The sequence below is a fragment of the Lonchura striata genome, chromosome 2 (assembly GCF_046129695.1).
Source record: "Lonchura striata isolate bLonStr1 chromosome 2, bLonStr1.mat, whole genome shotgun sequence".
Taxonomy (NCBI): Eukaryota; Metazoa; Chordata; class Aves; order Passeriformes; family Estrildidae; genus Lonchura; species Lonchura striata.
The window spans coordinates 44,247,253-44,273,420 of NC_134604.1; the positions used below are offsets into that span (position 1 = coordinate 44,247,253).

At 39.9% G+C, this 26,168-nt stretch overlaps 1 protein-coding gene across 2 annotated transcripts in view; it reads left to right on the forward strand.

Moving 5' to 3' along the window:
• ELMOD1 (ELMO domain containing 1) overlaps window positions 1-26,168 on the forward strand; it is a 45,674-nt gene that overhangs the window by 10,114 nt on the left and 9,392 nt on the right. The window contains exons 2-7 of one of the 2 annotated variants that reach the window (XM_021529368.3): window positions 2,008-2,116; window positions 5,258-5,352; window positions 17,706-17,851; window positions 18,000-18,028; window positions 19,211-19,308; window positions 24,720-24,849. In XM_021529368.3, coding sequence (XP_021385043.1) covers window positions 5,336-5,352; window positions 17,706-17,851; window positions 18,000-18,028; window positions 19,211-19,308; window positions 24,720-24,849 — 420 coding nt within the window. In that variant the 5' untranslated portion in view covers window positions 2,008-2,116; window positions 5,258-5,335. The remainder of the gene's footprint in view (window positions 1-2,007; window positions 2,117-5,257; window positions 5,353-17,705; window positions 17,852-17,999; window positions 18,029-19,210; window positions 19,309-24,719; window positions 24,850-26,168) is intronic. The other variant, XM_021529367.3, reaches the window with a different exon arrangement.

Sequence of the window (26,168 nt, forward strand, 5' to 3'; positions counted from 1 at the left end):
AGGCTTCATGTCTTGACTTTTCAATGACATCTCCGCAGGCACTGGAGGTGCTGTTATGTCCGTCCAAAGCTGTATTGCCTGGAGCAGCTCTGCCTGGAGCTGAACAAGCTCGTCTGCCACAGCCTCACCCTCATCATGCCAGTGGTCTCTGCTTAACTCTCTTAAATTTGTTGGTGTCTTTTGTGTACTGCTGGGGCCCCAAACTAGGCAGTGTCTAAATATGGCCCAGAGTGCCAAACAGAGGAAGATAATCTCTTCCCTCAATCTACTTACTGGCTCTGCTTGTGTTCATGCAGCCCAGAGTGCTGTTATCTGTCCTTGCATCCTGCTGGCCTCCAGCCAGCTTGCTATCCTCCAGGACCTCAAGGGGCATTTCATAATGTGTATCCACTATTCTTCCCCTTTCCAATTCTAGTTATCTTACATTGGCATTTGAGATACAGAAGCACTAACATTCCCATCAGCAAAAGAAAAAGGAATATACAGTAGCAAAGCACTTTTTGTGACATAAGGCTCAAGCCTAGTGTCCCTCATAAATAAATAAATGTAGGCTTTCAAGGTTAATGAGGAGTAGATGCCAACCCAGGGTACCACTGGAATGAAAAGTGGCAACCTGAAATCAACATTATGGTGGTGACATGCAGAAGAACATACTTTAACATGTACTTTAAACTGCTACAACTAAAAATAAATTACTTGGTTTGGGTTTGGGGTTTTTTTTGCAATCTAATGATCCACATAAACAAAGTATTATATCCAGCCTGCTCACATTAACATTTCTGCTTTTTTTTTTTAGCACACCTTTCTTTATAATTGGATATACATTTAAAAGTGTATGCAATATACCAATATACTAGCTTCCAAAACAAAGATTATGAAAGGAACTACCTTGAGTTTATATTTTACTCTGAAAGTACAATGATTTATATTAAGTAGTGCAACTTTTCCTGGCAGCTGTATCTACAGCTTTATTGAAAACAAACAAAGCAAACCCTCAGCTTTAGATAAAGAGGTGACGTTTAAGGCTTACTCTTGATTTCTTTAAGCCTCCAGCAACTGTTAACCTTTCAGATTGATGCATGTTTTGCTATAAGACTAAAAAGATCACAGAGTCACAAGAAATTCACATAGTTGATGTTTACTTAAGAAAAGCTTCATTTTTCTTTTGAGGCAGATCTTGCAATAGTTTTGCTGTTGTATGTGATTATAGTAGTACTGCTTCTCTCCCAAGAAAAGCTGTGGTTCATTTTAGGAGGGGAAGCTGCTGTCTAGTTTAAAATAAATTGGATGAAACAATTGGCAAAATGTGGGTGTGTTGCTGGAGGGAGTAGGAAGCTGCTTTGTGGAAGTGATGTGGTATGGGATAAAATCCTGCAAGCTGAAAACATGAGTGTGTGGGAAACCAAACTTCATCCTCACCCCATCATTCTCAATATAAAGCCTTAGAACATGAATGAGTCCCTTCAAGTCAAAGAGCAAACTTCAAACATTGAGTCTAGAGGCTTTCTGTAGTTGTAGGTTCAAGCTACTTCTAGGGAGTTAATGGAAGATTGCTAACTAAGTCAAATCTATTTAGATTTATATCAGCTGCATGACTTAAAATCAGGAAAAGCTGAAAAAATATCTACAGAAGAAAAGTATCTTGAGGATTCCTTAGTGAGAAAATGTTCATATAGCAGGAAGCTGGAACGTTTTCTTAAGCCATAAAAAAGCCCACAGCTACAGGTTGACATGAGTGAAACCATGTAAGAGCACAAACTCAGTCTCTCAGCAGTGGGTGGATGCTGTGGCCAACTAGCTGCTCCCCAGCACCTGCTGGCTCTGGATGTCCTGCTGTCAAGTCTTCAGAATTTTGTATTTCAGTCTATCCAATCCATAACTGCTGTCAGCTTCTCAACTGACTGTATAATTGTTGCACTCTTTCTTTCAACAAACTCATAAACATTTATTAACAAGATTATCACTTGTAGATGAGAATCTTTATCTCATGTCTTTCTTTCCTACAAGTGGACCTTGAAAGCCTTCCTGATCTGCAGACATACAACTTGGTGAGGAAGGTCTTTCCTGAAGAAAACAGAAGACTGGAAGTCAAGTCCTTCTCCCTAAATAAAAATAAGTATGTGACTTTTTTGTTTGGGTTGGATGTTTTTTCTAAGCACACCTAATTTCATATGAGTATTTTTGTAAATTCTGAATTGCTGATAGAACATATCTAAGCTAGGACTGTTCTTCTTGTTCACTGAGATGTTATAACAACCTCACTGGAAGTAAAGTTTTACTTATGAGAAATCTATTACATTTTGAGATAAAAAGAGATTGGCAAAAATTAGGTCTTCTGGCTCTACAGGTTTATGAATAGTTGAACTTAACTGTAAATTGTGGTAATAATCTTTTTTGAGAGTTTACGTACTGTTTTCTTCACAGAAAACCTTTACTGAACTCCTCTAGATTTTCACTTATGGAGGTATATGGAAACAGAAAATGCAGCCCTCCAGTCCTACTTGTTTAAAGATGACTGTAAATCTCATCTGATTCAGCTTCTCAGTTTATCCTGGGTGTAAATAGCCTAAAGCCATCTGTATATGTGTGTTCACAGAAGTGAATTGTTGCAAGAACCACAAAGCATAGTGTTGATTTCTTAGAAGATGACAGCATTTAGAAAGGTTGTCTGCCATACACAAAAAATAAACCTTTTACTTATAAACCAAGACAGCAGCATAGATTACCTGTACTTTTGTTTGAGCTGGAAGTCTTGCCTCTAGATATTAAAGCCCTCTTGTTAATAGAGCCAGGTGGGATTTGATTGCTTTGTGCTCCTGTGGAGGAAACTGCTTTTGAGGCCATGGTCTCCCTATGGACGCAGTTATTAGCTGGACCTTTAATGTAGGGAACTGAATGCTGAACTTGCAGCGTGAACTCTTTCTCTCCATGCTGAAGGTCTTCAGTATTGACTTTTATGTCATCAGGCCTTCAGCTGTAAAGTTTCTTTCTGTAGACTTCCCTACATGCATTTTAATAAAAAAGGAAAGAGCAAAGAAAATTTATTCTTGTAATTTCAAGTGTGGGCTTTTGAAGACATCCAAAATAGGCACTTTTAACCACTTGTCATGCTTATTGTGTCATTTAGTTTTTCCTTTTTTTTTATTTCAATCAAGTACCTTTCTTTCAGTTTACTTTCTGTGTAGAAGACAGCAGTCTCTGAACAGCTATAATGATGCTTTAATTTTTAATGAACATTGAAAACAGAATTGTAATTTATTAGTAATTATAATTGTAATTAGTAATTGTATTGTAATTGTAGTTACCAGATTGAATCTGGTAACTATTCTTGAAGATAGTATCTTGAAGCTCCTATCATGCCATGCTTCTATGAGCTATTTCTGGAGTTGGGACAAGTGGAATTTCTCTTCATTTTAAAGCAGTAATAACAAAGTAGAATAATTTTCATCTAAGACCTTAGTCAGAATCAAGAAGGAGCTGACCTCAGAGGCTGAGACTAACACGCACTTTTAGAGGAGGTTGATTTGACAGCTTCTGGCACTTCTGGTGTGTTCCTTACACTGATGCCCTTATGGGTCAAATTTTGTGGTGAAGCTTCCTTAGATCAAGTTGATGTTAAAATGCTGAGACTCAGCTGTGAGAATCTTTCACAAATGATATCTTTTAAACAGCAAATTGTTAGACTGGAGAAGGGGAGCAGGTTACGTCCCCTCCAGTTTTTGCCTATGTCCTGTGCTCATTGCCATAGAAGACCTATCAAAATCTGTAGCAAGGAGTGTTTGGAGCCTGCCTCTTGTGTTCATTAATGAACCAGAGTTAGCATCTCTCTGCCCTTGCAAGCAGGTGTCACTGCAGCCAGCACCAATTACAGCTGTATTCAGGGGACAGCAACATGATTCAGCCAGTCAAAAACAATATAAATGAAAGAAGCTTTCACAGTTCAGGGATTATATATTTTTAGCAAGCCGTATGTGATATAATCCAACAAGATAGCTGTATTTTTCTGAACTTAAATACTTATTCTGTTTCTGTGAGCAGGCAATAGCACAATATAAAACTTGCAAGTTACACAGAGGAAAAAATATGAGAACATGGTAGGGCAAGAAGATTTTTATCCCATCATTGTTGATAGGTCTTGCAGAAGAAAATAGGTTTGAGGTTCTCTAGATTTCTAAATTTGTGACAAAAGAGGTCAGATTTCTTAAGGCCTTCAGTACTTTTCAGCATGAAGTGCTAAGTAAAAATGGACTCTCAAATGATTTTTAACAACAGAGCTTTCATTCAGGCCTTTGTTTGTGGTTTGTAGTAGTACAGAGCTTGAAACCATGGTCTTGTTCCATCTAAGTGTTGGATAAATTGTCCCAATAGCATTTGTCCTTGTCTAACAGTGTCTCATTTACTGGCAGCAAGTAAAAATGCTTTACTGCCTTTTACAGGACATGAAGTACAGTAATTTCAGGAGTCTGCATCTTTTAGTCAAGTATCACTTGTATATGAATGCTTAATTTTAGAAACTTAAATTAAAGAGGTGGTGACTGGGGAGAGTCTGCAGTACACAGGCAGGGTTATATTTATGAAGTTTCTTCATTAATTGTTCCTAATCTCCTCTGCTGGAACTATGTGAATAATGAATATTAACCATAGGACACAAGATCACAAAATCAATGGGCAGCCTGGTCAAGAGTATTATAGGAACTCTGAATTCAAGAAATGTTAGGGCAATGCTCTCAGGCATGTGGCATGACTCTTGGGGTGTTCTGCAGAGGCCCAGGAGTTGGACCTGATAATCCTTGTTGTTCCCTTCCAAATCAGTATATTTTATTATTGTATGATATGTATTATGCAAATTTTGATGAAGAGAGGACATCTAACAGCAGAGTGAACTGAGTGTCTCTTGAAGCTGCTGCTTGGGAGTTGCTGTGAACCAGACAGGGGTTTGAAGAACACAAGAAGCCTCAAGAAACATTTGAAAATGCCTAGATACTTCGTCAAGCTTTCTCACTTATTTCTGTATTCTCATTCAAGTTTTTTATTTCTCTGAAAAAAGATATGTGTAGCATATTTTGGTTAAAGTATGTGCTCAGGCTGAAGTGTGAGCAACTTATGATTTTTCATTTTGTTTTTATTGACATGAGATTTTTTCTTAATATATTTCCCTTGTATTTCCATAGACGTTTGTTTCAAGAGCAATTTTCAAAAACTGAAACATGCCCCTTTTTTTTCTGTCTGTAAAAAAGTCTCAATTCTATTTCTACAGCACTAATATCACCTGTGAAGAAGAGATCATCAGTGATCAATATATTACGGCTCTAGCAGCACAAACCAAACCATCACCATGAAACACTTCCTGAGGTAACGTTTCTGTATTTTCTCAAAAGTGTAGAATTATTCTAATTACTTTTATGCTGCAATGAGCTAAGTGGTTTAACTGTTACAAGTATTACAGAAGGTGTAAACTAGTTTATACTAGGCTGCTTTCTGTTCACCTAGATTTCACTATTTAATTAAAGCTATTTTAATTTAAATTTTATTTTGCAGTTCTTTATAGCAGCAAAGAATGTGGGAACTGTCTTGTGGGATTGGAGCAGTGATGTATCAAATAAGTAGTGCCTGCTATGTCAGGGGAAAAGAGAAAAAATAGTAACATAGAACAGTGCTTGAAAAATGGTAGGTTTTTTTCTTTCCTGCCCTTGTCCATTATCTGGATTTTTGGAGTGTTGTTTGTGAAAGCAGAGATGCTTGCTGAAGATGTGCAAATGTTTTTGAAGCTGATCATGCTCAGTCTGCAGGAGAAATGTCAATTACTTGCTCCCACATATGACTTACAGTTATTCCTCTATAAACTAATTATAGAATGGGGGACTTGCAGACAACAGATGTAGGTGCAGAAAGCCCATGTTGTATTTGTTGTGTAGTTGGGTGGAGAGAGTTGAGCACTTCTCAAAACTAATACAGATCAAGGGCTCATTTGTGTATAAACCAAAGAAATCATATTCTGTCTGTATGGGAGGAACCTTTTCAAGAGGACTAAAACATATGCTTCTGTATAGAGCATCTGTCACTATATTTTTCTCCCTTTTTAGACTGTTTATAGCAAAGAAGCTTACACACTATGAATATCAGCATCATTACATCTATGTTGATCATCTGTAATGATTTTGCTGCCAAGACAGGACATAGCTTAAGCATTTCTCTGGAATGTTTGGGCCAGCTTCTTCATGTATCTTGAACCAGCTGCAAAAGGGCTCTGAAAGAAGGACATAGACAGATCAAAAGTATAATGCAACTATTTGTTTGCTAACATCCACAAAACACAGCCAAGGCTGAATTGAGCCTTAATTTAAACATTAGTGTGCTCACCACCTGATAGGCACCAGCCAGGAGGGAAAGAATTGACCCTTGCAGCTCTGTGGCCCAGATCCTTCCACCAATTCCATTTGTACTGGTCTAGTGACGTAAAAGTTCACAACTAGCCTGACTGACATCCCTGCACTACTTTTTCCCTTTACAATTTTGTAACCCCTCATATCAGAGCCTTTGTTCTGGAATCCTGCTAATTATTTCCTTCTCAACACTCCTGACTATATAATTTTTACTTTTATCTCTCTACAAACTTGTTCAGTAGCCTGACCCAAGGTCACAAGTTGATGGCATATGGGATTTGGTTCATGAGTCCCTCATAAATTGAACTCTACCATTTTGTGAGAAGAGTGGGAGCCTTTGGCTGGGATTGCAGAGGGTGTTACACTTGACCCCATAATATTCTGGTATTTTCTAAATATAAAGTAATTTTGTTCCCTCCTGATGGAGAAGCTGAGCTGTTGACAAATTCTAAGCTGCAAGCTCCCTTCCTATTAAACTACCTGTTCTGGTCACCTTTGCTCTTCTGACCCCTTGATGATTTTTCCATGTTGGAGAACTAGTGCTGTTTTGAATATGTGGGTTCCTGAGGCTATCATGGAGAAGCTACTTTCTACTTCTCTTCAGGTTTTTCCTGAAGTCAGTGAATCCTAAAAGACTTGTAAAGTCTCACTGGTGCTAGATTCCTTTAAATATCTCCAGGGATGGTGATTTCACCACCTCCTTGGGCAGCCTGTTTCAATGCTTGACAATTATTTTTGTGAAGAAATTTTTAATGATTTTCAATCTAAACCTTCCCTGGCACAAAATGAAGAACAAATTCATATCAGAATGAATTCTGATATGAATTATTTCTGACATCTGAAATATTACTTATGAAAAAATAAAACTGTTTCTCAGTTAAATACTTAAATCTTTCAGGGCTTTCTCATTTTGTTACAAAGGGGCTCTGAGAAGTCTGTCAGCAACACTTCTACTTTGACTTACTTACTAATTTATCTTAAACATCTGAAATAATAGCAACTTGGAGAACCAACAGTGGTAGACAGGAGTTTTTTCAGTAAATTCTAGAAATCTGACATCTTCTCTTGCTCTACTGCAAAGCAAACTGTAAGCTCTAGCAGATTTTAAGTGTACTGGAGTCATCAGATAAAATGAAAATCAAATCAGCTTAACAGCAAAAGCAGTGAATATGTGGAAAGCTGCTGTTAAAAACTATTCATATGTCTTCCCTAGTTGCCTCAGTGAGTTGCTCCTATGTCTAAATGGGGAGATAAGGTGCATTTCAGTTGTCAAGTCTGCAAAGGCACAGAATGAAAGCTATTTCTTGTGTTTTAAAGGAGGTAGTAGCAGATCTGTCTGTGGCAGAAATGGTGATCGGTATCTCACTTCTTGGTTGACCTTGTATACACACTGTAAATTATGCACATAAACCAAAGATAGTCAAGTTAATGAGCTCCTAACAGGGTTGTATCACTTGCTTACTCACCCATTTGGTCAGCTTATCAGCCATGACTAGTGTGTCCTTAACTTCTCAAACACTAATTAGAATTCTCAGAAAGGAAATACTGATGTGTAATGCACTCTTTTCTGAGATTAATATGTCCTTCAGGAAAAATAGTTGTGTAAAAATCTTCAGTATCCATAGGACCTAAAATATGACACACAGGAAAGAAAATTATGTGTAAGTATGCTCAGTGACTTTTATTTCATTATTTTAAACAATTCGCTTGGCGGGAGGTGAGGGTTTTTTTTTTGTTTTAGATTTGGGTCAAGGGTTTTGGGTTTTGACTTTGTTTTGCGTTTGGGGGTTTTTTGGTAGGGCTGGACATTTTGGCTTATTTGGGGTTTTTTTGTTTGTGTGGTTTTCTTTGGTTTTGGTTTGGTTTGTTTTTTTCCTTGTTTCAGGAGTCTGCTTGCTTTCCCCTCAGTTTTAAGTCCTAGCATTGAGTATCTAGATGAAGTTTTAATTTTATCCAGAGTACCTATGTTTGATATCAGCTCTGAAAATACTAAGGTTTTGAAATTACTGAAGGAGGGAATAAACACCTTCTATTTTATTAGATTCAGAAATGTTGCACAGTAATTAATCTCTGCTTCCCTTCAGGAAGTCTTTCATGTTACATTAGACATGCATCTTGCTATTTAGGTGAACAGATTTCACAGGAAGGACCTTCACAGAAATATTAGACAACTTTGGGAAGTTTTGCACAATTTTGCTTCTGACAGTTTATCATGGAGAAGGCTGTGCTTATCTCTTAGAGGCAGTCACTTTTAAATAAAAAGCTAGATTTCATGAAACTGTTTTGTCATACTGTCATTGGAGAGAGATGTAAATTCTAACAGCCATTGCATTTGCCATTTTAATCACATTCTCCCAGCATCAACTGGCCTATTAGAGGGCAAACCTGGAAACCCCTTATTGAAAACCACTTAAATCCTTCCCTTTGCAGTGCTAGGGTGTGAAGCAACATGTTCTGTGCTCTTGGCTGGTTGCTGCCACGTGCTTTCTTTCCCGAGGCAGAGCAGCCAGTGCTTTGGAAAATAGAAGCACTGTCTCTGCTGCAGCAGTACTCGTACTTTGTGCTGGCTTTGGCTCTAAACTTCTCTGTCTTGCAAGGATCTGAGCAATTCTAGAAACCCCTTTCTTTGTCTTCTTTGTCATGGAAGAGAGCTCTCCAGAATCTCTTGAGCCCTTTTATTACTGGTAGAGATTGATTCCTTGACTGGTTTTGTCACACAGCATCCTTGGCAAGGGAACTGAATGTTGATTAGATATCTTATTACACAGGATTTTTTTTTTTTTTACTCAAATAAATGTTCATATGTACAGTTTTCATGCATGTGTAAGCACAAATATGCAGGTCTATATAGCTGCTAGGAACACAGGAGGGAAAACGAACTTTGATTGAAATAGGAAAGAGTAAAGTGTGAGTCCCTGAGGAAGACCTTAATTTCTGCAATACTTCTGTTCTTAGAGCTTGCCTCTGAGGATATGAAATAATGCTGTACATGACCACATGAACTATTTTTTGTTCTGTACAGAGTGATGAGAACCCCCTGAGCCTCCTTTTCTCCAGCCTTCTTTTCTCTTCTGTTCTGAGAAACATGCAAAGGCAAGCAGGTGGGGAAAAAACCCACAAAACAAAGAAGAGTAACAAACTAAAGCCAAAAAAAAAGGAAAAAAAAACCAAATAAAAACCAACAAAGCACAGAGGAGACTGAGTGGAGAGGAAGTTTGGAATTTAACTCTAAAACAAACCAGAAATTAATGCCACTGTGCCACAGTCAAAGCACATGGTTGTGCTTTTTTTGCGGGGGTTCCTGTTCATGATACACTGTGCTTTGTTTTACAGTGCATAGGGGCTAACATTAAACTTGTCTTGCATAATCACTAGTGTGCTTTTATTACAGGATTTCTGCAAGCAAGAACTCCCTTTTATAAGCTGCTTGTGATACTTTTTACATCTTTCATGTTACAAATGGAAGGTTTCAACTATTGTAAGCTTGAGACGGATAAGTGTTAGAAAACTGAAGGTACCCACAAAGGCTAACTTTCTTCTATAAGCTACCTAGTCAAAATTAGTGTGTGTTTGGTTTATTAGTAATAGCTGCTAAGCATATTTTAGTGACTCACAGAGGTGGTGTTTGTGTGCTGTAGTGTCTTGTTTTTAGTAGACACATTTTTATTAGTCTTAGTGCAAACCACTGCCAAAGCAGTAGAGAAAGTGGTTGCGATTATGTGGTCACAGCTCTATCCCATTTAGAGTTTTTCCTTCAATTTGCAGATTTGTCATTGAGCCTAAGGCAAAAATATGTAATTCAAATGCACCTGATACCTTCCCTCCTCTAAGTCCCTAAAACTTATCCACAACACACAGTATTCAGTTATCCACAATATAGTACTCAAAATGTTTTTTTATGGAATGTATTGTTGTGTTTTAGCATTGGACACAACTAAGTATAAGCATGAACTTTCTTAAAGCACATGTGGTTTTTACAGGAGCTATCTTGCTCATTAGAAGGAAATCTTACATGGACTGATAACATGAAGTAAAGTGAGTCTTTCATCTTCCATATAAATGAGCTCTCTGTATTATTTTCCTTTAAAAGAGACTTAACATTTGGAAACAAAGCAGACCAAAAGAAAGCAACACTAATTTCTACTACAAATATATGATGAAAATTCAGGACTTTTTTTTACCATACTCTGCCTTCCAGTTTGGTGTTTTCCTGTGCTTTTAGCCCAGTTACAGAGCTGAGCTGTGCTGATGAAACTAAGGAATGGCTATAGGTTTTATCTGAATTCCTCTTCTTGGTCTGGTGGAAGGTGTTCCTACCCATGACAGGGGGGTTTGGAACAAGATGATCTTTAAGGTCCCTTCCAGCCCAAATCATTCTGTGTTGATTCTGTTATTCTACTTCTGACTGTTGGAAACTTAAAGAATGTTTACTTGACACATGATGACCTTGCCTCCCGATATCTGGTGTTGTTCTTAATACTGAAGCTGATAACCTGCTGTGAAGCACAAATTAACTCCTCACAGTAGTGTGTTCTGGCATGTCTTGAGTCAGGGATGAGGGAGTACCCAAATACTTTGACATCGGCACCTGAAACTTTTTTTCTTATCTAAAACTTGTTTCTGCCATGGGGCAGATTCCTTATTCTTTAGGTGTTAATTTGTTTCTAAAATAGAGGCTTCCTGTTGAATAAAACCAAGGAGGTTTTCTGTGTGCAGGCATTTGGGAGTACTAAGTGAATTAACTGAAAGTCTGAAGATAAAGTGGATGCTTTTAAAGCATTTTAAATACTTCTGTGGATGTTTTCCATTTAGACATAAAATGTCTTTAGTTCCCATAGCTTAATCCCCCTTCAAAGATGATTAAGCTGAAGCCAACATAAAGCAGATTAAACTCCTGTGTGGACATTAATACGCCTTAATTCATCTTCCCTTCCTTGAACATCCTTCTACACCATGTCCTTCAGCAAGTTTTTAGGAAGTGATGGAACTCTTCAAGCTTTACATACACACATATATATATTTATAACTGATTTGAGTATCTGGAATTCAGTGTTTTGAAATAATCACTGTATCACTGTAGTCTATTGAAAAGGATAATAGAGTCTCCTAAGAAATAACTGTCCTTTGAAAGCACCAACAGCAGAAAATAATGAGCTAATGATAAATATGCATACACACAGGCTTAGAACACAATGGACTAAATTATTTGTGAATATTTATTGGCAAGTTAGCATATCAAAGTTGTATTGATGTTTTCATATCATATGATATCATATGATATAATATAATGATATCATATCATAATATATCATATGATATCATATGATATCATTCATATAATATATAATATAATTTGTATAATATAATTCAAATAATATAATCACAGAGAGATTGAGATAGGAAGGCACCTGTAGACATCATCTAGTCCATCTCCCTGTTCTAGCAGAACCACCTGTAGCCAAGGGCCATGCCCAAATGGCAATGTTCCTACTACTAGTTCTTTGCAATTTATCTTTTATGAGATGTGTTTCTGTGTCCAGGGATTGTGGGTGGATCCATGCACTGGATACATCCTCTTCATCCAGGAGGTTGACAGATAGTTGGGTGATGTGGCAGGATCTGTGCCATCATAGCCATAGAAACAAGAAAGCTAAATTATTTCCAAATAAGTTTTTTCCCATTAAAATATTGGTTTGGGGTGTGTTATGTAATTGTGGTAGCAATATGTGAGCTTTGGTAGCAGCTTCAACGCTAACCAAGTTTAAAATCGAGTTTTTTTTCAGTTATGCAGCCTTTTTCAGGCTTTTGTAGGATCCCAGTTGAGCCTGGGAGGGACCTTAGCAGGTCTCCAGTTCAACCTCCCTCTCACAGCAGGGTTAGCACCGAGGTCAGACTGGGCTGCTCAGGGCTTTTTCCAAGGATTAAAAACTGACAAACGTCAAGGATTTAAAAACTGACAAAGGAGACTGCACAGCCTCTCTGGGCAACCTGACTGTCCTCGAGGGAAAAAGCTTCTCCTTGCAAGGCTGATTCTCTTGTGCTTCAGCTTAGGGCTGTTGTCCCTTGTCTACTGGCCCTGCAGGACTGTTGAGAGCCCAGCTCTGTTTCTTTCAAGATCTTCCCACAAGCACTGGGGCTGCTGTTAGATCCCCCTGAATCTTTGCTTCAGGTGGAACAAGCCTATTGAGGATTTCTTGCAGGACAATGGAGACTTGTAACAGATGCACAATCCAGCCTTCATGGAGACAGAATAATCAGCAAGGTCAGAGTGTCCTTGAGGGCAAGAAAAGAAGAAGAGCTGACTAAGAAGAAAAACAAGTCCAGGATGTGAAGCAAGACAGTGGGATGGAGCAGAGCACGACACACGAAGATGAGAAGTAATCCACTCAGCTTTTAACACTAGACATGTGAACAGTTAGGGCTAGCCAATCATGGATTAGCTCAAGGCGCATGAACAGTAGAACACAGTATAAATATAGCCTTTTTGTGCAATAAATCAGCTTCACTTGATCATATTGATCATGCTGTGGTGTCCCGTTTCTGATCCTCTGCATTCGGGTGAGCCCGACGTGATACCGTGAAGGGGCCTGAGGACAGCTATTTTGCTTTGGCGGGAAGAGTCAGTGACAGTCCTCGGAGAGTGGAGAAGCTGGTCAAAAGTATCCCTGCTGCCCCGGCAGGACATGGAGAAGGACTCCGAGTAGAGACTAAGTGAACTCATCCTGATCAGGTGAGCGGCCGGGGAGGAGATGGGGTCAGACCATGGGAAAGATGGGCTCCAGAAACTCCTCCAACATATCCTCTCTAAGAGAGGGCAGAAATATGATGCTTCCGCTCTGAAAGGACTTATTCACTGGGCTTGGGACCGCAACCTCATATCAGGAGCACAGGTCACCTTTGAGGTCCCAACATGGGAAGCCATGGGCCTCATGCTGTGGGATAGTGTTGTGTCAGGGGTAGCGAGGTAAAGGAGGCATCCAAATATGCCTCCTTGTGGAAAAATAGAGTATTGTGAACTATGAAAGCAAAGAAAAAGGCTGCTGCAGCAGCCTGTGGAGCCTTTGCCCCAGAATCAGATCCAAAACCTCAGGCATTTCCAGTCCAACAACTGTTTTCCACAACCTTAGACATTCCCACACACGGTCCACAAACCCCCAGTCTGGTTTCAGTTCCCAAACTGGGCGCTACTGGAACCAGGTCCCCGGTTCAGAGACAGAGTGAGGAAGCTACCTCCCTTGGAGGTTTGAGCTGCCAACCCAAGAACAAAGGTAGTCAGGAAAGGGGGGCAGCTGGTGATGAAGTATTAAAAGTAGTGCACTCATTATCTGAAGATGAGGCTGAAGAAGAAAAGACAGAGTCAGAATTTGCCTCAGTAGAAGAGGACTTAAAAGCTTTGGTAGATAATTTGCAACAGTTAGTAATTCAACAAAATGATCAAGTCACTTCCCAAAAGGACTGTTCTTTTGAAAAGACGAGCTGCCACCTGTTTTAAGCTCCAAAAAAGCTCTCAACAAACAGATGGGGAGGCAGATACCCACAGCAGATCAGATACTAGAGCTAGACCCTGATATAGAAGCCACACAAAAGAGGAAGTGGAAAGGAGTTATAACTTAAACAATAATAGAGGGGTCTTTTCCCCCCAGTACTATAGAAGCCTTCCCTGTGGTAACCCAAGCCACAGGATGAGGATGGGAGCTATTTGATTAGAAGATACTAGAAAAATTGAAAAGCGCCGTTACACAATATGGCTTGAAGTCTCAATTAGCACAATTGTTATTGCAATTTATTTTTACAGCAGATACTTTAATTCGAGTTGATGTTCAAACCTTGGTTAGATTAATCATACCCCCCCACCAGCAAATTCAGTTTTATAAGAATTGGGAAGGAGCATGTAAAAAAGAGGAAGCAAAACTTTGGGCTCAAGGGGACCCATTGTTTGGAATCACAGCTCAGCAATTATTAGGAGAAGGTCCCTGGTCCACAGCAACCACCCAAACCCAAAGTATTGAGGAAGTTTTGCATCTAAGCCAACAACTTGCTTACAGTTCGATCCTTGCATTGCCAGATCGGCTGCATACTCAGGCTTTTACACAGAAACATCAAGGAGGAAATGAGGACTTTGATAAATTTGTAGACCACTTGCACAGAGCCATCTATGATGACCCCGACCTCGATCCGGATATGAAGCAGAAGCTGTTTAAGATGCTTGCCTTTGACAATGCTAACAGTAAGACTCGGCAGATTTTAGGCACTTTGCAAAAGGGAGCAGAAATTGTAGACATGCTAGAAGCAATGACCAGAACCACAAGGAGACAAAGAGCTGCATGGGTGACTCAACCCCTTCTGGAGGACTTTACTCACTCCAATCACCAACTGCTGGAAGTGCTGGAATGGACATGGAAACCACAGTAGACCTTACCATCACTGACTCTGCAGTACATCTGGTGGAGACTAATATAAAGGAATTTGCTGGATTCCAGCTAAGTGGTGAAACCTATTTTGAAGTTACACTTGCCAGCTAATGCTCTGCCCAGAAGCAGAACGTCAGCAAAAACACTGACTTCAGACACAGCTGGACCTGATACTTCAGCATCTGACAACTGAACAACAACTGAACTTTCTTCCACGGCTATTAGCAGATGTGGGCCAACTACCTGTACCTGGGGTAGCGGTAACCCGTAACGGTGGCTTACCACCACTTCCAACACAGGTTTTAAACAAAATTGAACAAGCTTGTCCTGTTCACAGCTATTCTTGCAAACCATGGATCAAGGTCCATGTCAGAGTCCCGGAATCCCTCTGGTTGCCCTGGCTGTCTCGAGACCCTGGTAGGGGTCTCAGAAACCCTTGCATGAAGTCAAAAACATCTGTGGCTTCGATTTTAGCCTGTGGAAAACTGACAACTCTGGATGAGGAATTGCAAGCCACAAGGGTTTGAGTAGTGTGATATTTGAATTACACAGGGTGGAAAAGAAGAATTTTGGGATTTTTAGAATGAGGTTCAAGGGGGTACAAAATGGAGGAATTTGGGTGTGTCCTAGCCTTCGTTCCCTTCTTCTTGTCCTTCATGTCTTGGTGTGATGGTGGCACTTTTCTATTGGTTTAAGTTAGAGATTTGCTGTCTAACATACATGATAGGAATTAGTGAAGAAATTGTAAACATAGACACATAGTTTTGAGTATATAATGTGGGAGCTGCCCAGGGCTCAGGGCAGATGGCCATGGTGGACTTGCTAGCTAGAACTCAGCAGGTCAGAAAAGAATGTTTAGATAAGAAGAAATAAACATCCCTGAAAGCACAATCGAAAGCATTCCAGGCTTCTTCTTTGGCTGCGTTGGGCTAGGGAATGAGGACTCTCACAATCTCAAAGACTCTTTTCGATCTCTTGGTGTCACCCTGACCTAGGAACCCTGAGAGAAATTAATAGGTCCAGTGTGTTAAATGCAAATTGAAGTGGTGGCGACAAGTCCGTCAGGAAAATACTCTTTTTATAGCTTGCAGGACAAAGCAAAAATTTAGCTCTACTAATTTAGTTTGCAATAGATGTTTTAGTATACTTAATACACTTGATGTTGAGCATGTGCTAGCAAGATTTTTATGGCCTAGTCATAAAAGACAACCTCCCCCCGCACCCTTTAGAGGGTTATTTTTACAATGTTGGAATTTTAGCCAAGGTTTATCCCTTATTGAAACACAGGCCCTCATGCAGTTGAGGTGACTGGCATGCTGGGCAGGGAAACAGATTGACATTACATCCATGGTGCTAAAGGAACTCACAACTGATGCTGATAGCATGTGTCATGATGTGTTGTAAGATAGGGCTGCCATAGATTTTTTATTGTTAGCACAAGTGTGACAAGGGCATGGGTGTGAAGATTTTGAAGGAATGTATTGCATGAACCTTTCTGGTCACTCTGAATCAATTCACAAGAAACTTTCACAACTTAAAGAAAACATGAAAAGTCTTACAGTTGTTGATAACCCTTTTGATGAATGGCTAAAGTCTTGGGGCATTACTGGCTGGCTTAAAGACTTAGTCCGCTTTGGCAGTATGGTGCTTTGAATGATTTTAGTAATTTTGCTTATTGTACCCTGTTTATTACAATGTGTACAAAGGATAACTGAACGTGCCATTAATTCAGTCTGGCTTGTGCAATAACAAGAAAGGGGAATTGTTGAGGATTTTTTGCAGGATTTTTTGCAGGACAATGGACACTTGTAACAGATGCACAGTTCAGCCTTCATGGAAACAATCATCAAGGTCAGAGTGTCCTTGAGGGCAAGAAAAGAAGAAGAGCTGACTAAGAAGAAAAACAAGTCCAGGATGTGAAGCAAGATAGTGGGGAAGATAGATGACCAAGCACGACACGTGAAGATGAGAAGTAATCTACTCAGCTTTTAACATTAGACATGTGAACAGTTAGTGCTAACCAATCATGGATTAGCTTAAGGCACGTGAACAGTAGAACACAGTATAAATATAGCCTTTTTGTGCAATAAATCGGCTTCACTTGATGATATCGATCATGGCGTGATATCCTGTTTCTGATCCTCCACACAGCCTCCCAGCCTCTCTTCACAGGGTTTGTGCTCCAACCCTACCATCTTCACTGAAATACATCCAGTTTGTCAAAGTCTTTCTTCTGTTGCTGGGACAGTAGATACATAAGGTCTTTCTTGGCTTACTGTCAGTTCTGTACTTTGAGAAATTGTGCTGCATCACTGCTATGTAACAGCTCATCTTGGGAAGAACTGGCAGTCCTGAAGACAGGTTCTCAAACACCTTTTCTTCTGCAAGGGGAGAAGGTTTGATTGCCTTAATTTTCCTTCTTCCATGTGACATGAATGCTGTCAGGATGTCAAGTTTGTCAGGATAACCAAGCATTCTGCTTGGAGCAGGTGGTTGCTGAGGCAAAACTAAGCCAGGGTGTAATGTCTTCCTGGATTCTCAGCATCCATTATATCAGGGTGAGCTGCACTGCCTTCTCATGTAGTCCTGATTCACCAAAGCATTGGTAGAAACTATACAGCCTTTTATGTTAAGAGGACAAAGAGTTTTCCACAAGTACTCTTTTAAAACTCTGGCGTTTACTTATTCTCTGCTTCTAGCTGTAGTGCTTTTGTGGGGGGGTGTTGGCTAATACTAAAATGCACAATTTAACATCTGTCATAAATATCTGTAGTGTGATTGCTGATTTTGCTCTGAAGGTGCCCTTAGACAATGGGAATTTGGGTTGAGGAAGTGCTTTCTGTTTGGGTAGTGAACGTGTTGAAACAAACTCTGCTCCAGACTCTTATTTTCAAGCTTCTTCTTTTGCCAGGATGTTTGTCCAGGTATGCCTGTACTTCTACTGCAAATGCTTGTGGCGCTGCCTGAAATTCGTGGTCAGGAAACTAACAGGTCAATGTGAATTGCAAAGGATCTGTTACAATACCAAACCTGGAGCTGCCAGAACTATGAAAATAGGTAACTGCAATACACTTAGTTCTGCATGCCTTTGTAACTTTCTGCATATGCTGAAAATTGTATATCATTACTAGAAATAAGTTATTACATTGATCCAATGTAAACATGCTTGTCTGACATGATGCTTTTGAATACTGTTCCCTTACAGAGGCATCCCTGAAAGGTTCAAAAAGTAAGGTGAGTGAACGATCTCATTATTCACCTTTTCTATGATGTCCTGTGCTGTTGGTTTGTTCAGTCTGCTGTTTGCTCACCCCAAAAGTCACTTTAAGGTTTGATATGACTTTACATTTTCGACTGAAGAGGATCTTGTGTCTGCAATAGCAGTTGATCTTGTGAAGTTGGGTAGAATGTCTTGTGTTCTGGGGACAGGTACACTGTGGCACTGATGGAATCAAGGGAACAATTTGCCATCGTGGAGCTCATGAGAGTAAAGTGTTGTAATTTAGGGGTTCTTGGTTTGATTCCTCATACTGTCTTAGAATATCTGTAATCTGCAGTCAGTTGCTTGCAAGTTTAAAAGAGAAATTCAGTTTTTTATCTGGAAAGAAACTTTCCCAACTTTGTTCTCTCTTTTCCTCTTAAATACATTGATGGAGAAGATCCTCTTTCATTTCATCCTTTTACTGTACTGGTGGTTGTGCTAACCTAAGTTGTTCCCTAAGGCATTTGTGTGTATGTTAAATAATGTCCTTCAGCCTTTAAATTTTTTGTCACAAGAGTTAATGATGTTGAAAACCTTGCCTCAACATTAAGAAAAATGAAGTCGTTTAAATCTTAGTTCAGCATAGTAGTTCCAAATGCATTTCTAGCACAAACAGAAAGGCAAAATCTTATTTTAAAACTTGCATTTAAGCAACTGTGAAATTTTGAAACAAAACACAAGAAAATTCAGCCTCTTAAATTTTCAGATAGCATGTTGGTTTTTGAATACTGAACTTCTAGGGGCATATCTACAGATAGCAATTACATATGAAAGAAATGAAAGAATGATTTTCTGTGTTACTGCAGCATGTTGGGAGAGGGAATGTCAAATGAAGGCTGTCAATTCCAGTGTAATTAGGTGAATGGCCTGAAGCTGCTTCTTGATCTGCACTAAGGCCTTTGATTGCCTTCACTGACAGCCACCACAACAATGAGATAAACCGACTACTAGGGCGAAGGAACTCGAGTTCCTACAGGGCAAGTGCTCTGAAATGAGTCAGTAGGGTTGAATAATTTGGGAATATATGTACAGGTGTTGAGTTGGGTCTTTTGGGCTCTTAATGCAGAAGTTTCAGGTATCAAATTTACCACTGTTAACTTCTCTTGAGTAATAGCTTCTGTAGGAATTAATATATGTTTAAAACCTCTTTTTAGCGGCTGCAAACATCAGTAAATGTTCACCCTGATGCTATTGAAAAAACAATAGATGACATCATGGAGCTGAAAAGGATTAATCCAGATATAAATCCACAGTAAGTTCATGGTTTCCTTACAGAGCAAGTGGGATTTACTGATTTCCTCAGTTCTTGGGTCCATGGAGAACTTGTTCTCTATAGTTATTATGGTACAGAAGTTGAAAATTAATTCTGTCTCTCAGCATAAAATTTTAATTTTAGCTTTGCTGTCAAAAAACTGATGTAAAAATGAACGATTTTTTATGGTGACTTAATAAGCAAGTCCTGAATCTTTTATCTACCTGATTCTGTCTTAGTATATTGTCAATGAATAGATTTATGAGGGTCACTTCCCCAGGGATAAAACACCACCAAACCACAGGTCCTGGCAGGGACAGTGATGGCTTCTTAGAAAGGCTGTATGTTGCCTTGTGCCTTTTGAGTTAGGAAGAAACAATCTTGTTTTAGCTGATACAGATGTATGCTGGTTTGCACATTTTAAAACTGCCTTTAATTATCCAAACAGAAGTTTTAATGATACAACTGATATTTATTATTGTTAGCAGAAAATGACAAGCAAGCATTAAATTTACAACCATGTATTTCAAGAGTAGGTGATGATAACATTTTTGTGGTTGCCTTTCCTTTCAGTTCCTTGCTTAAGGCACAAGATGTCTAGGTCAGGAATTAGTAGGAGAAAAGTTGAGAGCTATATTATCCAGGTGATCTGTCTGAGGTTCACTCCTCTTCCCAAGCTTGAAGTTGGTATACATCATTAAAAATTAATATACATAAATTGATAACTGCTTTTCTTTAATTGGTCAGCAGCATCAACAGGTTAGGTGGTTCCAAGGTCTTGCTGCAACATCAAAACCCAAAAGCTAAGTTGGAAAATTATGGGTTTTTTCGTCTTATTACAGGAATCTCCCTCCTACCCCATCGCCCATTAAAAAGGCCTCTAACTGGGTAGTCTTAAAATGAGGTTTCACTGATCATAAAGGAAATAGAATACACTGCATCTCTCTAATTTGAGACAACTCTTGTGATGCTGACCACAGCCCCAAGAATTGAAAAAATGGTGACCCAACCATTAAAGAAAGCAAGAAAATAAGAGAAACAAAACAAAGAGAACCCCTCATTCTCATAGACGAGAAGCCCTGTGAATTTTTTTTGGGAGTGTCTCCTGACCCAGCCCACATGCTCTTCAAAGGGAAGGTGATGAAAGATCAGCCACTTCAGGCAGATGTGAGGCCTTTTTTAGAGGCTGCCATCTAAGGAGGGTGTCACAGCACTGGTACTTTGTGTTGCACAGGATGCTGATTGCTGAAATTCAGGGGATAAAATCCAGCAATGGCAAAATTAGTGAAGGTGATGTGTGAGGAAAAACTGCAGGATGTAAAGGTGCACAGCTCAGAGCCTGGATTGTGGGCATCAGTTATTGCAATGTTTAGCAATCAGGGTGGTCCAAGTACTCACTTCTCAGTATTGGACCTTTGAGTAACTGGGTGGAATGATTTCAGGAGAAAACAAGAAATTAATTATGATTTTGTACAACACCAGAGATTACCCCCTGATTCCCCTCATGGCATGCCTTTGGCCTCTGAAGAAATGCTCTCCCTCAGAAGAGGGAGAGAGAGCAGACATGCAAATGACTTCTCCTTGCTTGAAATCAGGACCTTGAACATTAGGTTACATTTTTAGTGATCTGGTCTTTCTAGTACATTAAGAGATCCCACAAGAGAGCTAGAAAGCATGTAGTGACAGGACAAGAGGGAATGGATTCAAATAGAAAGAGAATAGGCTCAGATTAGATGTTAGGAGGAAATTCTTTATGGTGAGGGCAGTGAGGCACTGGAGCAGGTTGCCCAAAGAAGTTGCAGATGTTCCACAAAGAAGTTCCACCCTTGGAAGTGTTCAAGGCCAGGTTAAGTGGGGCTCTGAACAACCTGATCTAGTGGAATGTGTCCCTGCCCATGGCAAGGGGGTTAGGGCTAGACGAACTTTAAAGTCCCTTCCAACCCAAACCATTCTGTGAATCTACAATAGTATTTTTTTAAAATACCACACAGATGGAGAAAATAACCCAAACAAAAAATCATCTGAATTATCTTTTTTTAATCCAGTTGGTGTTCATATGCTTAGCACAGGACAAATTGGCTTTAGACTTGAATGCTTGCATTCAATATTTTACTGCATTTGAGTCTCTCATCCCCTTTTCCCCTTGCACTCCCTCCCATTTGGTAAAATATCTCCTTAAAGCAGTGAGGAATGGGGGCCTGAAATGTGCAAGATGAGGTCACATATATAGATATATGCTCTGCCATTAAATTGGTCCTTATATTAAATTAATCATATTTCTGCTGAACTTTAGACATCTGAAATAGAAATTTGAGCAAAAGCAGGTCAACTGCTTTTCTAGACATGATTAAGGAAAACCCAATGCCTTGCCTTCTCTTGAACATAAAACACCTGTATCCAAACAATCTTGTTTAGAAGCTCTGGTCTTGTGTTGGATAGCAGAGACTTGAAATTTCCTGGGGTAAGGACAAGGGGACATGTGTCATACTGTATGTGTTTCTGCAGATCTGTATGCAGTCATTTTTGTTTATGTGGCATCTTTGCAGAGCTGAACTAGCATCCCAGGGCTGCTTGCACTAGCTGTTCTTGAAGGCTGTGGGCTGCTGTGAACTAAAGAGGAGAAGGCATCCCACAGTAATTTTCCTTTATCAATGCCTCTCAGATAAGTGTGTATCTTTAGCAGTAGGAGCAAGCAGGTTGAATAACCTGGTGGTGACGTGCAGTCTACACTAACTATGGAAGCAGACAGAATCACAGAAAGGCTTGGGTTGGGAGGGACCTTAATTATGATCTAGTTCCCTTGCTCCAGTTTTGGACTTGCCTCCATCTGGTGGAGCACCTGGAGCTGAGTGTGGTGGGAGTGCAAGCCCAGGTACATTGCTTCTGTGCTTTGAGAACAGCCACAGCCAGCACCAGGATTAAAAGGAGGAGGTGTGGGACATCAGCACCTCACCCACATCCTATGTTTGGCAAGAACAACAAAGCATTAAGGAAAAGGAAAGGGGGGAAATCTAATTTGACTCTCACCCCCTCACCCGAATGACACTGTGTGGAGCTTTTGACTGCCTTTACCTAAAGTGCAAAAATGTGTTGTGCACCTTGTATCTTAAAAACATGTATTTTTTAATATAAAATTACTCTGCTTTGCCACAGCCTGTGTTCTGCTGCTCTAAACTGAGGCTATAAAGAAGTTAAAAATATTATGGCTGTGATTTAGTGATACTCTACAGCAATTCACAGTCTGTCAGGCTTTTCAGCTTTCTTTGAAATGCAGCCTTTCTGTAAAATTGGAGGCTATAGCTAGTGAAGCATGTTAAAAAAGAGGGGAAAAAAAAAACAACAACAAAAAAAAACCTCAAAAAGAAACAGCAAAGGATGGAAAATACTGTGGAGGCTTTTCTGTCTGAAAGGGTTATAACTTCAAATGGGATAAAATCGCAGCATGAGAAATGGACTAATGCTGACCTCTCTGATTCTCTAGATTAACCATGGAATAATTTAAGTTAGAAAAGGTTTAAAATTCTGAAGCCCAACAGTTAACCCAGCACTGCCAAATGCACCACTAATCCATTTCCCTAAGTGCCACATCTACATGTCTTTTAGATACCTCCAGGGATGGTGGCACTACTTCTTTCCTGCAGTCTTTTTCAGGGCTTGACAACACTTTTGGTTAAGGAAATTCTCCCTAATATCCAATTTAAACATTTTCTGGGACAACTTGAGGCCATTTCGTCTTGTCCTATCACTTGTTACTTGGGAGAAGAGACCAACCCACACCAGGCTACACCCTCCTGTTAGCGAGTTGTAGAGAGTGATGAGGTCTGCCCTGAGCCTCCTGTTCTCCAGGCTGACCCCCCCAGCTCCCTCAGCTGCTCCTCACAGCCCTTGTGCTCCAGCCCCTTCCCCAGCCCCGCTGCCCCTCTCTGGACACGCTCCAGCCCCTCAATGTCTTTCACGTAATGGGGGACTCAGTGCTTCGCCTGAATCTCATGGTCCATGGATCCAGACAGCCCAGATTTCCCTGCAGAGCTTTGCTGCCCTCCAGCAGATCAACACTCCCATCCAACTTGTATCAGCTGCAAACTGAGTGCACTTGATCCTCTCATCCAGATCATCCATAAAGATATTAAACAGAACTGGTCCCAAACTGATCCCTGGGGAATGCCACTAGTGACCAGCCTCCAGCTGGATGTAACTCCATTCCCTACCACCCTCAGACAGTTTTTTATCCAGTGAACAGTGCACCCACCCAAGCCATGAGCAGCAGGTCCAGTAGAATGCTGAGGAAAACAGTGTCAAAGGCCTTAGTAAGGTTCAGGTAGAAAACATCCACATCCTTTTCCTCATCCTAGGCAGGTCACCTTGCCATAGAGGGAGTTCAATTTAGACAAGAAGGATTTGCCTCAAAAGATAAGCAGTTATGTTCAGAAAATTTAAGAGTATTACATAATTAAAAAAATGTTTCAGTGTATCAAGCACAACAGGCAAGGAACCTGTGCAGCCTAGTATCAGTGCAGCCTGTGTTCCACAGAGGAATAGGGGTGCACACTTAGCTTGCCCTCCAGATTCATACCAGGTGTTCAATATTTTTAGACACTCTAAATATTAAAGGGGATGTTTCCATATATAAGCAAATATTTCTATGAGCATGGCAGTTGCATACTGCATGACTTCTATTTTGTATTACAAAATCTTAATGTAAAGCAGTTGTTTGGTGCAGAGTTTTCTTTCTTTCTTTTTTTTTAAGTTTGGTTTAGGGTTTTTTGAGGGTAGTTATTTCACATGTGTTGGGTTTGGCTTTTTGATGATGCACCAGAAAATGTAAAAAGGAAACACAATAATATGCATTATAATGAAAAGAGAACCATTGTGATAATTCTTAACATGAGACAAAAGCCAAATCTGCCTGGAGGCAGATCTTTGAAACTATATGACTTCAGGGTTTTGGCTTCTTTATGCTAGCTTTAGTGGCACAGAAGCAAAACAATTATTTTTAGCTTTTTGCTGAGTTTTCTTTCCTCCCTCAGCCTTTTTCAAGTTCACATCTCTGATCCCAGGGAATTGTTTGAGAAGCTGTCATTGGAATGAAGAGAAAGATTCAGTAATGTGCTTGCTATAGGCATTCAATGCTGCTGTGTATAGTTATAATGTGATTTCAATGTGAAAAATCACTGTTCACGGTTTAAAAAAAATCCCAAATATTATCATCTAAGGAAGGCACTAAATGAGTCTATGCCCTTCACAATGCCTTGTTTAATGTAAATTGATCTCTTGGAAATTATCCTGTTGCAACTGAAGTGTTAGACTATCAGTTCATGGGAGTCATGTGTATTGGCCGTGCACGTACGTGGCAGCGCTGTTTCGTGGCTGTACTTGATTGAGTTGGAATATGTTGCTCTCCTCACCCTCAGGTTGGGAGTGTCTCTTCAGGCATGCCTGCTGCAGATTGTGGGCTACAGAAATCTCATTGCGGAGGTGGAGAAGCTGCGCCGAGAGCCGTACGATTCGGAGAATCCACAGCACGAGGAAATGCTGCTGAAGGTAGGCGCTGAGGAGGTGCTTAGAGGGCATCCTTTAGTCATGTCAGCTCCCAAGCCTGCTTCGTAAACCTCCTTGAAACATAGAGAGCTGTTGTCACCTTCCTCCATCCTGTACCTCTTTTAGGATAAGACTACACAGCATTATAATCTGGTCTGGGTGGTGTAACACCTGCCAAGCAAGCAGCTCACTCCCTGGCTGATAAGTGCATTTCCCTCGGCTGGACCATATCTAGGCACTGGATAACGCACGTCCTAGAGCACAGAGCTGTTATCTGCAGTGAGCTCTGGAAAAGTAGCTTTATGTCCTACTTCAGTACGCCTTTCTCCAACACAAGAAGGGTATTTTTCTCTATTAACCAAGTTAAAAATTTATTTATTCAATTTCTTGTATTTTTGAGGGTAGTCTGTGTGTACCAATGGCAAACATCTATTTTTTATTATGTGGAAGAGTGAGAGTTGACAACTTACATGTTTATAGTTGCCAAATGTATTTTCAATTAAAACAAAATGGAACTATTCTTTAGATAAACACACGCAGAGTTAGGAAAACCATAACAATTGGGTTTTACTTCCTTCATGCTTTCAGAAAAGCCTTGCACTGGAGCAGATACTAAAAGCAATTTTCTATCTTGAAGCCATAAGCAGAGAAAGAGCTATAGAGTTCTTATATTAGAAAAAAATTGATGAAAAAATAAAGGTTCTGGAAAACAGTCTAATAGCAAGCCCTGGTCCTGATCCTGATTTAACTGTACCTATTGCAAGATGCTTCAGAGAAATGCCAAGAAACATAGAATAAGTGATAGTGAGCTTATTGTCTATAAGCAAAATGCCTTCATAGAGAATTTTCAGGGTTCTTATAAAAACATAGTACCTGTTTGGCTGTGGGGGGGGGTTTCTTTTTCAATTTAAGACAAAACTGTTGAAGACTTTAACGATACCAGACAATCATGAAGATGTCTTCCATGTTGTAGATTGCAGTGTAAAGCTTTGCACAAGTTACAGTGAGAGCTTCTGGAAATTTTACTGTAATTATTTGGTCTTCCAGAAATCCCAGTAGGCATATTATACAAAGGCTGTCACGTGCAAGTAACTACTTCTAAAAATGCCTCAGATGGTCAGTGTTCCTGTTGGAGTCTGGAAAGCTGCCTCTAAGGTTTGCCCACTGATGGGAGGCGAGAGTCTCACCAAGGAATGGTCCAAATCCAGAGCTGCCCTGAAGGAGTGTTCTAACCATCAGGTAGACTTGGGCAGATGGACTCCAAGTCCTGCTCCTGTGCAGCCAAATGCACAAATTTATGGGAGTAGAGTGAGTTTTAACTA